General features: G+C 25.0%; 2 protein-coding genes across 4 annotated transcripts; both read left to right on the top strand.

Annotated features, from left to right (window-relative positions):
- Positions 1-773: 773 nt before the first annotated feature.
- Positions 774-4,692, top strand: LOC132946768 (uncharacterized). Of its 3 annotated transcripts, XM_061016828.1 has the most exons (10): positions 774-899; positions 972-1,150; positions 1,535-1,724; positions 2,673-2,816; positions 3,072-3,185; positions 3,266-3,421; positions 3,514-3,627; positions 4,019-4,260; positions 4,329-4,488; positions 4,564-4,692. In XM_061016828.1, the coding sequence occupies exons 2-10, from the start codon at positions 1,136-1,138 to the stop codon at positions 4,674-4,676; spliced, it is 1,248 nt and encodes a 415-aa protein (XP_060872811.1). In that variant the 5' UTR covers positions 774-899; positions 972-1,135; the 3' UTR covers positions 4,677-4,692. The 3 variants fall into 3 exon arrangements, with proteins under 3 accessions (XP_060872811.1, XP_060872810.1, XP_060872812.1); XM_061016827.1 differs by having other exon boundaries at positions 787-1,150; XM_061016829.1 differs by lacking the exon at positions 3,514-3,627 and having other exon boundaries at positions 787-1,150.
- A 626-nt stretch (positions 4,693-5,318) lies between these two features.
- On the top strand, positions 5,319-7,498 carry LOC132946767 (uncharacterized). Its single transcript, XM_061016826.1, has one exon. The coding sequence runs from the start codon at positions 5,319-5,321 to the stop codon at positions 7,332-7,334; it is 2,016 nt and encodes a 671-aa protein (XP_060872809.1). The 3' UTR covers positions 7,335-7,498.
- Positions 7,499-16,232: the final 8,734 nt, after the last annotated feature.

Here is a 16,232-nt window from a genome sequence, read left to right as displayed (position 1 = left end):
GTATGAATCTCTATGTGAAGTTGTATAAAGGTCTCAAAATTGACTACACATTTAAATTATATTTATCATCGCACGGAGTTCACTAAAATCGTATTACAATAAGGACTTCCGTGCGTTGTGAAATTTGTAATTCCTATGCGAAGTAAAAAAATTAAATAACTATGCGAAGTTTTATTAATGTCTCAAAATCAACTCCAAATTTTAATTTCTATCCGTCATCACATGGATTTCAATTTGTGTTGATCAATCTGTGATTACTATAATAATTATACTATGTAAAGTAAAAATGTAATCCCCTATATGTATATATTTTTAGAGGTCTCGAAATAAAAAATTTCTATTCTTCATAGTAATAAATATAAATTATATTTGCTTATATGCATGAATATAGTTGCATAAATAATAACCACGGATATATAAATATATTATTGGTATACCTAAATAGTATATAATAATAAATATAATACATCGTAACATTCGTAACGTAAGCGTAGGCCATTGGCGACGAGCGTTATCGGCTATCGGTTTTCGTAAAATTAGTAAATCTATATAACTGACTATAATATATAGATTAAATAAAATAATAACGCATAATGTATACTCTAAAAATAATATAATATAATATAATGTATAATATGTACGAGTAGTATGACTGCCCAGGGTTTTATCCTGATGGTTTTTATCGTTCAGATTGTGTCTATTGAGAATTTATTATATAATATATTATAAAGTATTTATAAATATTGTTATCGATGTGACGATGTGATGCACTGTATTCTTAGAAATTAAAAGACGGCCAATCGGTATTGGATGTCCGTGACTCCGTGTTGTTTACCACTTCGCCATCAGTTGACACATCGAGTTTTGACGGTTATCCGTTATCGTCATCTACCTATTTTGTATACTTTCTTTATAATCGTGTAATGTCTATCCTCAGTGTTTAATACTTAAATACCTGCTGTTTACTGTAGTTTGATCTGCGTCTTTGTGACTCGTGTACCTACCTACTGGCTACAGCAGATGTACAACTGTGCAAGTTATACCAAGCATTATAGGTACCAGATAATATTTAGTTTATTGTACCAATATCGTATTGGTATACCTAACTTGCAACGACTACACACTAAAAATTACGATGGCTACAAAACAGGTAATTATATTTTTCAATTAATATAATAATAGTTTTAATTATAAATCTACTTATATCTACACATGTTTGAGTTATTTTCTTATTACCTATATTATATTTAAACTCTATATACATATCCCTTAAACCAACACATTATTAACTGTATGTATGTGTATATTTGAAGGCAGGTTTAAAAACAATTATTACCAATAATTACAATTTGGTACCTACCTAATATATTTATCATGATGAAATTGAGCATTATAAACAGGACCAATCAATAGGCAATAATTAATATACATGTGTAATAAATACTAATTATTAATTTAATAGGTAAAAGAATGACTATTGAGATACATTTAAATACCTATATAGTCCTATAAATTATTTAATTTGTTTCTATAGTCATGGACTATAGGTTTATTTGAGGAGGAAAACAAGTACTCTGTACTTCCATCAAATTGGTTGATCCGGGTTGGTGAAAATGTATTTTGTCAATGGCCAAAAAAAAGAATAACCGATTCAATGATTAAAATGGCAGAAAAGCCAACAAAAGAATGGACACTGTTTCCGGTAAAAGTTATTGAAGAAGATCGTAAGTAATTTTAAGTACCTATCTACAACCTACCTATATAATATAATTCTATTTTTTAAATATATTGTAATATATTATTATCATAGACACACAGGGCTGTGATTTTTTAGGGGCCAAAGGGACTTATACCTGAATCATATTACCCATATATTTGTCATAAATAGGTACCTAAATTACCAAATTCAATTTTAGATAATAATATTTTTGACAAAAATTTAAAAAAAAAATTAATAATTCACTATGTGCACTATGTAGTTTAATATTGTGTATATATAGCAAGGCTTCAAAATGTTATTTATAACGTTATATTTTTGAACAAAATTTCAATAAATAAAATTAATGTGTGTTGTTTATATTGTTGACTCTAGGGCCACTACTTGGTTTTAATATAATGGCAGCTAATCTCTCTTAAAATTATATTGGCAAGTTATTATAGCTATCAAGTTCTTTATATTGATTATAAATATAAAGAATACAATTATAATTTAGAAAATAAAAATTGTTTTTGTAGTATAATGCTTACTGTTAATAAATTAAAGATAGTAAAATAAATAAATTGATCTTGTTATTACTTAATTAATGTTTTTGTCATTTCATTTTTAAAATGTATTACCGGGTGTAGCACAGAGAAACCTGACTTAACAGACACCTGTATATAACGGACATCTAGTGTCTATAACAGACAATTATTTAGGTCGTGACTGTCTATTATATACAGGTTTCACTGGACTTATAAATTATAATATAAAATTAATAGCACAGAATAGATGAAAATATTTTCTGGGCTATGTACTTTGCTTTAGGATAGAGTATATACCTATTATAATTTGATAATTTACTTTTAATATATTTATTTAGGATTATTACTTTTTTTAATTTGTTAAATTTTTAGGAATTTTTAATCTGCAAATTGAATTTAATTAATACTGAGTATTTACTGTATTCTAGTTACTTATGAACAAGCTATCACAAGAGAAAAAAAAATATTTTTACAAGCATCAGAGTCTGATAGAAGCTTAGGACGTGGAAAAAGGAAACGAAAAATGAAATTTAAAAAGAATGACAATTTAAATGATGACTTTGATGAAAGTGGTAAATTGAAAACTAAATTCCCTATATTTCTGTGCAGTGTTAGATATTTAATAATAATTAAGGTGATATGTTTTTTTATAAATTATTTTTAAAATATGGGTACCTTACAGCTTATTAATGAATAACAATTTTTTTCTTAGTCCTAACATAATTATTGTTATTTAGAAAAATCAATAGGAGTCAATATTTTTATATTAGATAGTACCTATTATACGTTATAAATATTAATTATATTATATGTATATTATATTATAGATAGTAGTGCAGTACAAACACCGATAAAAATTTTAACTAACAAAGAAAATATGAATGGTATATGTGTACCCTTCATGCAGAACGAGAATACATTATCAAACAATATTATTTCTGGTAGATATGAATATTATCACGTTTTTTTTTTTGTAACTAATTATTTTTATTTTTAAAATTTGAAATTGTACATTTATTAGATGCAATTGAAGTACTGAATTCTATTCCATCAAATATGAATATTCAATCATTTCAACCTGATGATTCTGTAGCAACTTCTTCCCATAATATTGACACACAGTATGAGTTATTAGATAATAATTCTAATGACAAAATATTGTCTACTAGTGTTGAGAGTAAGTTAAAAGGCTCAATTTTTATAATTCTAAATTACAAACATGATTTCATCATCTAATTTTTTTATAATATTTACTAATCCAACATTTAGCCAATATTGATGTGAATGCTGCAAACTGCAGTCAGTTTGGACCATGTAGCCAAAAAAATTCAATCCATTATTTTGACGATTTGAGAAATGTTTATGGGAATAGTACAAACTTGGGTAATGCAACATATTATCAATTACCATATTATCTATGTATCTATATTTAATTATATGAATATTACAAAAATGTAATCTTATAAAAAATTTCAGTAATCTCTGTTGTTAAAGAATATCAATAATAATAATTTTAAAAAAAAAGCCTGAATGAATATCTTTGACATTTTTGTTTTAGTTGCTTACATATTATATAAAAGGAAATTACAAAATTATAGTTTAAATATCTTATTTGAAATGACTAATGATATAGTAATTCTGAAAAATTAGTAAAACTATAGGATGTTTAATTACTATTTTTTCTTAAATAAATCGATACTTGTTTCACTTATAGCTATCATATAATGTATCCCAATAAAATTATTAATTTTAATTTGTGTACTTAATGTTATAGATGAAATGGTTGCAAAAACTATTGATTTATGTATTTCAACTAACTCTTATGTAAAAAGAATTGATGCCCGAATTGACAAAATAGAAAAACTTCTTGAATCTAATACAGCAGGCGGCTATTACCGCAATTCTCAACAGATGTTCGATGAAGACTTTATCTCTCTTTTTCCAATGAAAGATATACAAACTATTAATGATGTTGATACAAAAATTAAAAATGATTCTAAATTTGAATGTCAAATGGTAGGTACATAGTATCTATATATATACACATGTATATTCATGTTTGTTGTTGTAATGTTTTTTTTTAGAAAGCATTTATTACTACTATTGGTGGTACTGACATAAAAAATTTTGTAAAAAGAATTCTTCATCGAATGTTCACAAACGAATTATCTTCAAAATGTTCCTGGACTGGGTTCAGAACAAATTACAAACTAGAAAATTTGAAATTGATGAGTATTATAAAAGGTGAGGTAGCTTGAAACATTTATTTTGAATGTCAAGCAAGTTTTATATTATTAACTTTTTTTTTTGGTTTTCAAGACATTGCCAGAGAACATTTCAAAGGAACTGATATATCTTTTGAGAATCACGTTAAAGATTGGTTTAGGCACGGTACTCAACGTTTATCCAGAGAAAAAGAACGGCAACAATAAATGAACAAGATTGTTTTTTTCCATAATATTTTTTATTTTATACAACTATATTACTTTATTTAACTATTAGTGCAATGCAGATACTATTGCTTTATTACTTTATTACAAATGCTTTACGTTTCTCCAGAGAAAAAGAACGGCAACAATAAATGAACAAGATTGTTTTTTTCCATAATATTTTTTATTTTATACAACTATATTACTTTATTTAACTATTAGTGCAATGCAGATACTATTGCTTTATTACTTTATTACAAATGCTTTACGTTTATCCAGAGAAAAAGAACAGCAACAATAAATTAACAAGATTGTTTTTTCTATAATAATTTTTATTTTATACATCTATTTCTTTATTTTATTATAAATGCAATGCAGAGACTATTGCTTTATTATTTAATATTTTTGTATTACTATATTTCATAAATAGAAATAAATTACCTGTAATAATTAATAATATGAATTATGATCTTTATCTTTATAGTTTATAATGCTCAAAGTATTTTCACGGTGATGTTTTTTATTTTATGTTTTACTATAATATTATTTAAATATCTGACATAATATTTTTTAATAAACATTTGTCTATTATGAATTAATATTTTTTTAATATCGTAGATTAAGAAAATTAAGCCACTGGAAAATATGTCAAAAAGAAATTTCGATCGGCATATTCAACAACAAATCCAAATGGCATCATCGTCAACCATGGTTAAAAAACCAAAACTCCTTAATATAAGTTCTGCAATTCCAAAAGGTAAATCTCTAAGTATTCAATCTCCATCAGTTGTTAGTGAACAGTCAGAAGATGTAGCCGATATTCCTTTAATTTGCAATATGTCTTATACACATTTTCCTGAAAGTATCAATTTTTCGAATAAAGATGATGATAATAATAATAAAAAATCAAAACTTGTAGACAGTCTAAAAAAAATAATTTCAAAGTACCATGTATCGCACAATTTTGTAAATGAGTTATTGTTAATTTTAAGAGAAGAGGGATTGGATCTCCCAAAGGATGCAAGAGTTCTTTTAAATACACCGAAACATCAAAGTATCATACATATAAATCCAGGATCATATATTCACTTAGGAATCAAAACTATGATGTTTCCAATACTAACAACATTTATTTCTGATTTTTGTAACACTTCTATAATAAAATTATCATTAAACATTGATGGATTACCAATTTCTAAAAGTTCTAAGGCATGCTTTTGGCCCATTTTAATATCTATAATAAATAACACCAAATTATCTAAATTAATTATACCTATAGGTATTTATCACGATAAGTATAAAAAGCCTGATTGTATTTCAGAATTTTTAAACCCTTTTGTAACAGAAATGAATGATTTAATAACTAATGGTTTCTATATAAATAAACAAAAATTTACATTTGAAATTTCCCAAATCATCTGTGATGCTCCCGCAAAGGCGTTTATTCTTAATGTTAAACAATTTAATGCTTATCATGGTTGCAATTCATGCACAGAAGAAGGAACATTTCTTAACAGAATGACATTTTTAGGAATGGACTCAGAATTAAGAACTGATAAATCATTTCGTGAAAAAACTGATGTAGATTATCATAAAGGCAACAGTCCGTTATTACATTTTAAAATTGATATTACATTATCAGTAGTACTCGACTACATGCATAATGTATGTTTGGGTGTTATGAAGAGAATGCTACAGTTTTGGTTGAAAGGACCAAAGCCCGTTAGACTTTCTAAAATAGATATTGACATTATTTCTTCAGAACTAATAAACTTAAAAAAAACATTTCCTGCAGAATTTTGTAGGCTACCTAGATCGCTTGAAGAAGTTGAATTTTGGAAAGCCACTGAGTACAGATCATTTTTACTCTATACTGGGCCTATTGTTTTAAAGGGGAGATTAAAGAAAAAATTCTATGAACATTTCATTATTATTCATACAGCTATTCGCCTTCTTGCATCTAATGAGACTTGTGTAACTTATAATGATATGGCTACAACTTTAATAAGAAAATTTGTCTATGATTATTCAATTTTGTATGGAAATGAATTTATAACGTATAATGTTCACAGTTTAATACATTTATCTCGTTTTGTAAAACATCATGGACCGCTAGATTCTTTCAGCGCATTTAAATTTGAAAATTATTTGCAGTTTGTTAAAAAAAGCTTAAAAAATACAACATTTCCTCTTCAAGATATATATAACCGTATTATAGAACAGAAAGAACTTCAAATACAATCAGTTATAAATAATTGTTATCCTATTTTAAAAAATGAAATCCATAATTATGATGCATTTTATTTATACAATCCACTTATAACTTATTATGAAAAAATTATAACCGATCAATTTTTAATAAGCTCTACAAATTTAAAGAATGGTCATTTTATTTTAAAAGATAATAGTATTGTTGTAGTAAAAAAAATTTTAAAATATTCCAATGATCAAATTGAGTTAGGAGTAGTAAAATATAATAGTTATTCTGTAATGTCTAATACCCCTATTGAATCAAATATTGTTGGAACATTTTATGTGAGTACAACAGATATTTCTGATCTATTTTTTGTTAAATTAAAATATATTAAGAATAAATGTTTTTTTGTTACTATACCTAATGACAGGGCTGTTGTCATTAGCTTATTACACATTAGTGAGTAATTTCATGTTGTACTAAATAAAGTTATATTATTTTTTTTTAATGTAATGAATAAATAAATACAATTTTTTTAAATATAAAAATATGTCTGTATTTAATAATGTAACTAATTGTATTACTTTAAATCATTTATATATTATTTTGTTTAATTTTTTATTTATTTTAAGCTCATAATAATAAACATCTTATTTTATTAACTGTAATTATATGCTGTTCTTTCATTTCATTAATAAATATGTCAAGTTTAAAACATTTTTACATATTATGTTAATTGAGTTTAACTATTAGGGTGTGAATAACATTGTGTGAACGTTTTGGAGCTGCTGAAGTGAGTCATATATATGATATCAGTATCCACTACTTATATGGGTGCCTATTTTATAATAATGTAAAAAAACTGGGCAAAAATTAGCTGGAATTTTGAAAATTGTGCTCCCCCTTCTGTTGTGTGATTTTAAGGAGCATTATTCAATTTAAACAGTGGGAATAATATTTTGGTAATAACCACGGACCTCTAATGGAAGTTTTTTTGTGTCAACACATGGCTGTTATCATTTAATACTATATGATTTATATAGGTCGTCTATGAGTAGTTAAATATAATGTAACATAAGTGATGTTCTATAGTAGTCACATATGTGATCACCTTGTGCAGTTTTTAGGTAGTTTATAAAATATACAATAGAAGGCTTTATTGACTTCCTACAGTAATTACATTTTGATATCGCATATGTACCATCACTCAACCTGGCGTTTGGCATCCATGTCGCATCTCAGAGAAGTAAATAGGCACTTGTTTGTAACTTCACAAGTATCAGTGGGATAGCTATGTGACTTCTATTACATGGGATTTCGCACACCGGGTTATAAAAAAAAATTGTGCCTATGTATTTTTAATATTTTTTATCTGCTATTAGAACAATATATCAGGAGCCTTATATTAAATTTTCACGCTTTTTTACCCAACAAATAAAAATTTATTGATATTTATAGAAAAAAAAAACTAAAAAAATTGAAAACTCACAATGTCCGTAAACATCTCAAAAAGAGTCAAATTATTTTCAAAATTTTATCGTGTATAGAAAATGTAAATATAAACATTCAGTGAAATTTTCAAGTATCTACAGTCATTCGTTTTTTAATTACAATAAAATAAGAAAATTGTTATATGAGAAATCGAGTGAATATCAAATGTTGTAAAAATATAAATTTCAGACGCTTATAAAAATTTAATTTAAGTTTCTTGTAGACATTTTTAGATTCTGAGCGAAGCGATGAATGTATTGATTTTACAATGATGTGTGTTTTTTTTTTATTTTTTTTTATTTTTGTGTCTGTCATCACATTTTAGGACAGTAAAAGTGCTTGGATTTTCTTCAATATTAACTTTTCTGATAGGAAAGTGAATCTAGTTGGTACTTTGGGGAGTCAAAAGTAAAAATTTCCCAGTAGTTTTCACAAGCGACGTGAAAAACAAAAGAAAAATTAAGGAAAAACGGGAATTTTTACACAAAATCTGTTTTCGAGAAAATCGATTTTGGTTTTTGGTGTAACTCTAAAACAAATGACCGTAGGGACATGAAATTTTGACTGAATGTTTATATTAGCATTTTCTATACACCATACAATTTCGAAAATATTTTGACTTATTTTAAAATGTTTACGGACATTGTCAGTTTTCAATTTGTTTAGTTTTTATTTCTATAAATATCAATAAAATTTATCTGTTGAGTAAAAAAGCTTGAAAATTTAATAGAAGGCTCCTAGGTTATTATTTCAAAGGCAGATGAAAAAAATTAAAAATCCTTAGTCACAGTTTTTGTTTATAAGCATTTAAAGTTCAAATTTTGACAAAATACGGAAAAATCACGAAAAATAGCAAATTATTTTGAGTTGAGAATTCATAAAAATTTTTCTTTTTAAATCTAAGATTTGAAAATGTAATATAAGATTACTCATAAGTTTGTCTACCTTTATCAAAAAAAAATGTCTAGAAGAAACTTAAATTAAATTTTTATGACGTCTGAAATTTATATTTTTATAATTTATTTTTTTATATTTTATATTTGATATTTACTCAATTTCTCATGTAACGATTTTCTTATTTTATTGTAATTAAAAAACAAATGACTGTAGATACTTGAAAATTTCACTGAATGTTTATATTAGCATTTTCTATACACCATAAAATGTTGAAAATATTTTGACTCTTTTTAAGCTGTTTACGGACATTGTCAGTTTTCAATTTTTTTAGTTTTTTTTTCTATAAATATCAATAAATTTTTATTTGTTGGGTAAAAAAGCGTGAAAATTTAATATAAGGCTCCTGATATATCGTTCGAATAGCAGTTGAAAAACATTAAAAATACATAGTCACAATTTTTTTTTATAAGCATTTAAAGTTCAAATTTTGACAACATTTATCAAATTTATAATTTATAAATTATTGTGTGGTTAAAAATGTATAAATTTTAGATTCTGAGTGAAACGATGAATGTATTGATTTTACAACGATGTGTGTTTTTTTTTTTATTTTTTTTATTTTTTTTTTTATTTTTTTTTTTTATTTTTGTGTCTGTGTACACGATAAGTAGTCGAAATAATGCTTCGATTTTCGACTTCAGTATCTTGTTCGATGGGAAAGTGAATATCGTTGGTGCATTGGGGAGGTCAAAATTTTAATTTCCCAGTAGTTTTCAAAAGCGATGTGAAAAACAAAAGAAAAATTAAGGAAAAACGGGAATTTTTACGCAAAATCGATTTTGGTTATTGGTGTAACTCTAAAACAAATGACCGTAGATGCATGAAATTTTCACTGGTTGTTTATATTTGCATTTTCTATACACAATACAATTTTGAAAATAATTTGACTTTTTTTGAACTGTTTACGGACATTGTCAGTTTTCAGTTTTTTTAAATTTTTTTTCTATAAATATCAATAAAATTTTATTTGTTGGGTAAAAAAGCTTGAAAATTTAATAGAAGGCTCCTAGGTTATTGTTTCAAAGGCAGATGAAAAAAATTAAAAATCCTTAGTCACAGTTTTTTTTTATACACGTTTAAAGTTCAAATCTTGAAAAAATACGGAAAAATCACGAAAATTTGCAAATTATTTTGAGTTAGAAATTCATAAAAAATTTTCTTTTTAAATCTAAGATTTTAAAATCTTATACAAGATTCCTCATAAGTTTGTCTAACTTTATCAAAAAAAAAATTTCTACAAGAAAGTCAAATTAAATTTTTATGAGCGTTTTAAATTCATATTTTTACAACATTAGATATTCACTCGATTTCTCATGTACCGATTTCCTTATTTTCTTGTAATTCAAAAACGAATAACTGTAGATACATGAAAATTTCACTGAATGTTTATATTAGCATTTCCTATACACCATACAATTTTGAAAATATTTTGACACTTTTTGAGCTGTTTACGGGCATTTTCAGTTTTCAATTTTTTTAGTTTTTTTTTCTATAAATATCAATAAAGTTTTATCTGTTGGGCCAAAAAGTGTAAAAATTTAATACAAGACTCCTGATATATTTTTACAATAGCAGTTGAAAAATATTGAAAATACATAGGCACAGTTTTTTTTTATAAGCATTTAAAGATCAAATTTGGACAGAATTTATCAAATTTATAATTTAATAATTATTTTGTAGTTAAAAATTTATAAAATGTTCAACTTTTATAGCTAAGGATTGAAAATTGAAAACAAGGCTCCACGTAAATAGGTTATTTATAAATTACTTTATTCACAATAATATCATCAAATATACTTGGTAATATCATAGGCTGACTGACCGTTTTCGCTCAGAATCGTTTTTCTTATACAATGATATTATATCATTGAATTCAAATTTAACACCATCCATTACAGTGACCCACTTGTAACCTACTGTACAGCAGAGCGACATCCACTTATCCACCTTTTTAACTTTTATGGCTAAGGATTGAAAATTTAAAACAAGGCTCCACGTAAATATAAATTACTTTATTCACAATAATATCATCAAATATACTTGGTAAAATCATAGGCTGACTGACCGTTTTCGCTCAGAATCGTTTTTCTTATACAATGATATTATAATATCATTGAATTCAAATTTAACACATAAGGTCAAATCATAAAATATATATAAACAATTTAAACACGGAAAATAAATAATAATAAAAAAAAAGAACGTTTTCAAAAAAATAAAAATAAATTACAATTACATTTATTAAACACTTTTGTTTATAAGGACACTAGGACAATGCATTTTAACAATAAAATATAATATTATACACAACACTTTTTCAGTATCCACTAGGTACTCACCACTATATTTTAGCCGTGGCAAGGCATGAGACAATTTTAAATGTTAAATATATTACAGGTACTTTAGGTAGGTACTTCAATGCTGTGTGGCATACAATATTATTGTATCATTGATTATATTATGACAACAATTATTACATTCTTACAACAAACGATTTTGAATTGAAATAGATTGGCAATTGGCAGATTTTCATCACACTTTTCAAAATTCAAAATTTTTATAAGAAAAATTATTCGATGTATTTATGTTGAATACCTACAATACAATAGGTGGTAAAAGTATATTTGATGATATTATTGTGAATAAAGTAATTTATATATAACCTATTTACGTGGAACCTTGTTTTAAATTTTCAATCTTTAGCCATAAAAGTTAAACATTTTATACATTATTAACTACAAAATAATTAATAAATTATAAATTTGATAAATGTTGTCAAAATTTGAACTTTAAATGCTTATAAAAAAAAATTGTGCCTATGTATTTTTAATATTTTTTATCTGCTATTAGAACAATATATCAGGAGCCTTATATTAAATTTTCACGCTTTTTTACCCAACAAATAAAAATTTATTGATATTTATAGAAAAAAAAAACTAAAAAAATTGAAAACTCACAATGTCCGTAAACATCTCAAAAAGAGTCAAATTATTTTCAAAATTTTATCGTGTATAGAAAATGTAAATATAAACATTCAGTGAAATTTTCAAGTATCTACAGTCATTCGTTTTTTAATTACAATAAAATAAGAAAATTGTTATATGAGAAATCGAGTGAATATCAAATGTTGTAAAAATATAAATTTCAGACGCTTATAAAAATTTAATTTAAGTTTCTTGTAGACATTTTTAGATTCTGAGCGAAGCGATGAATGTATTGATTTTACAATGATGTGTGTTTTTTTTTTTATTTTTTTTATTTTTGTGTCTGTCATCACATTTTAGGACAGTAAAAGTGCTTGGATTTTCTTCAATATTAACTTTTCTGATAGGAAAGTGAATCTAGTTGGTACTTTGGGGAGTCAAAAGTAAAAATTTCCCAGTAGTTTTCACAAGCGACGTGAAAAACAAAAGAAAAATTAAGGAAAAACGGGAATTTTTACACAAAATCTGTTTTCGAGAAAATCGATTTTGGTTTTTGGTGTAACTCTAAAACAAATGACCGTAGGGACATGAAATTTTGACTGAATGTTTATATTAGCATTTTCTATACACCATACAATTTCGAAAATATTTTGACTTATTTTAAAATGTTTACGGACATTGTCAGTTTTCAATTTGTTTAGTTTTTATTTCTATAAATATCAATAAAATTTATCTGTTGAGTAAAAAAGCTTGAAAATTTAATAGAAGGCTCCTAGGTTATTATTTCAAAGGCAGATGAAAAAAATTAAAAATCCTTAGTCACAGTTTTTGTTTATAAGCATTTAAAGTTCAAATTTTGACAAAATACGGAAAAATCACGAAAAATAGCAAATTATTTTGAGTTGAGAATTCATAAAAATTTTTCTTTTTAAATCTAAGATTTGAAAATGTAATATAAGATTACTCATAAGTTTGTCTACCTTTATCAAAAAAAAATGTCTAGAAGAAACTTAAATTAAATTTTTATGACGTCTGAAATTTATATTTTTATAATTTATTTTTTTATATTTTATATTTGATATTTACTCAATTTCTCATGTAACGATTTTCTTATTTTATTGTAATTAAAAAACAAATGACTGTAGATACTTGAAAATTTCACTGAATGTTTATATTAGCATTTTCTATACACCATAAAATGTTGAAAATATTTTGACTCTTTTTAAGCTGTTTACGGACATTGTCAGTTTTCAATTTTTTTAGTTTTTTTTTCTATAAATATCAATAAATTTTTATTTGTTGGGTAAAAAAGCGTGAAAATTTAATATAAGGCTCCTGATATATCGTTCGAATAGCAGTTGAAAAACATTAAAAATACATAGTCACAATTTTTTTTTATAAGCATTTAAAGTTCAAATTTTGACAACATTTATCAAATTTATAATTTATAAATTATTGTGTGGTTAAAAATGTATAAATTTTAGATTCTGAGTGAAACGATGAATGTATTGATTTTACAACGATGTGTGTTTTTTTTTTTATTTTTTTTTTTATTTTTTTTATTTTTTTTATTTTTTTTTTTATTTTTTTTTTTTTATTTTTGTGTCTGTGTACACGATAAGTAGTCGAAATAATGCTTCGATTTTCGACTTCAGTATCTTGTTCGATGGGAAAGTGAATATCGTTGGTGCATTGGGGAGGTCAAAATTTTAATTTCCCAGTAGTTTTCAAAAGCGATGTGAAAAACAAAAGAAAAATTAAGGAAAAACGGGAATTTTTACGCAAAATCGATTTTGGTTATTGGTGTAACTCTAAAACAAATGACCGTAGATGCATGAAATTTTCACTGGTTGTTTATATTTGCATTTTCTATACACAATACAATTTTGAAAATAATTTGACTTTTTTTGAACTGTTTACGGACATTGTCAGTTTTCAGTTTTTTTAAATTTTTTTTCTATAAATATCAATAAAATTTTATTTGTTGGGTAAAAAAGCTTGAAAATTTAATAGAAGGCTCCTAGGTTATTGTTTCAAAGGCAGATGAAAAAAATTAAAAATCCTTAGTCACAGTTTTTTTTTATACACGTTTAAAGTTCAAATCTTGAAAAAATACGGAAAAATCACGAAAATTTGCAAATTATTTTGAGTTAGAAATTCATAAAAAATTTTCTTTTTAAATCTAAGATTTTAAAATCTTATACAAGATTCCTCATAAGTTTGTCTAACTTTATCAAAAAAAAAATTTCTACAAGAAAGTCAAATTAAATTTTTATGAGCGTTTTAAATTCATATTTTTACAACATTAGATATTCACTCGATTTCTCATGTACCGATTTCCTTATTTTCTTGTAATTCAAAAACGAATAACTGTAGATACATGAAAATTTCACTGAATGTTTATATTAGCATTTCCTATACACCATACAATTTTGAAAATATTTTGACACTTTTTGAGCTGTTTACGGGCATTTTCAGTTTTCAATTTTTTTAGTTTTTTTTTCTATAAATATCAATAAAGTTTTATCTGTTGGGCCAAAAAGTGTAAAAATTTAATACAAGACTCCTGATATATTTTTACAATAGCAGTTGAAAAATATTGAAAATACATAGGCACAGTTTTTTTTTTATAAGCATTTAAAGATCAAATTTGGACAGAATTTATCAAATTTATAATTTAATAATTATTTTGTAGTTAAAAATTTATAAAATGTTCAACTTTTATAGCTAAGGATTGAAAATTGAAAACAAGGCTCCACGTAAATAGGTTATTTATAAATTACTTTATTCACAATAATATCATCAAATATACTTGGTAATATCATAGGCTGACTGACCGTTTTCGCTCAGAATCGTTTTTCTTATACAATGATATTATATCATTGAATTCAAATTTAACACCATCCATTACAGTGACCCACTTGTAACCTACTGTACAGCAGAGCGACATCCACTTATCCACCTTTTTAACTTTTATGGCTAAGGATTGAAAATTTAAAACAAGGCTCCACGTAAATATAAATTACTTTATTCACAATAATATCATCAAATATACTTGGTAAAATCATAGGCTGACTGACCGTTTTCGCTCAGAATCGTTTTTCTTATACAATGATATTATAATATCATTGAATTCAAATTTAACACATAAGGTCAAATCATAAAATATATATAAACAATTTAAACACGGAAAATAAATAATAATAAAAAAAAAGAACGTTTTCAAAAAAATAAAAATAAATTACAATTACATTTATTAAACACTTTTGTTTATAAGGACACTAGGACAATGCATTTTAACAATAAAATATAATATTATACACAACACTTTTTCAGTATCCACTAGGTACTCACCACTATATTTTAGCCGTGGCAAGGCATGAGACAATTTTAAATGTTAAATATATTACAGGTACTTTAGGTAGGTACTTCAATGCTGTGTGGCATACAATATTATTGTATCATTGATTATATTATGACAACAATTATTACATTCTTACAACAAACGATTTTGAATTGAAATAGATTGGCAATTGGCAGATTTTCATCACACTTTTCAAAATTCAAAATTTTTATAAGAAAAATTATTCGATGTATTTATGTTGAATACCTACAATACAATAGGTGGTAAAAGTAAACGAAAAATCAATTTTATAAAACAACGTCATTTTTATTAACTATAAATAAATTGTATTTGTACTGTACCTAACCGATAGGTATCTTATCTTAACAAGGAAATGAAAAATCAATAACAAAATGAGACGTTCTTCTCGTTTCCTGTAAAGCAGTGATTTTTGGCTTATTCCCTTTTACCCGCACGCCAAGGTTTAAATTAATATTGATTATTATAAATTTAATCCATAATTCTATGTAAATAAGTAAATATATAAATTACTTTATTCACAATAATATCATCAAATATATTAGTTATATCATAGGCTGACTGACCGTTATCGCTCAGAATCGTTTTTCTTATACAATGATATTATATCA

This window comes from Metopolophium dirhodum, chromosome 6 (genome assembly GCF_019925205.1).
Source record: "Metopolophium dirhodum isolate CAU chromosome 6, ASM1992520v1, whole genome shotgun sequence".
Taxonomy (NCBI): Eukaryota; Metazoa; Arthropoda; class Insecta; order Hemiptera; family Aphididae; genus Metopolophium; species Metopolophium dirhodum.
The sequence above is the reverse complement of the archived record's forward strand: the minus strand, read 5'-3'. Positions and strand labels throughout refer to the sequence as shown.

Bases quoted from the DNA above. Each gene is read 5' to 3' on its own strand.
- LOC132946768 (XM_061016828.1), top strand. The intron at 2,817-3,071 runs GTAAATTGAAAA...ATTATATTATAG, and splicing joins TGATGACTTTGATGAAAGTG to ATAGTAGTGCAGTACAAACA. The intron at 4,261-4,328 runs GTAGGTACATAG...GTTTTTTTTTAG, and splicing joins CTAAATTTGAATGTCAAATG to AAAGCATTTATTACTACTAT.
- LOC132946767 (XM_061016826.1), top strand. From the start codon at position 5,319: ATGTCAAAAAGAAATTTCGATCGGCATATTCAACAACAAATCCAAATG.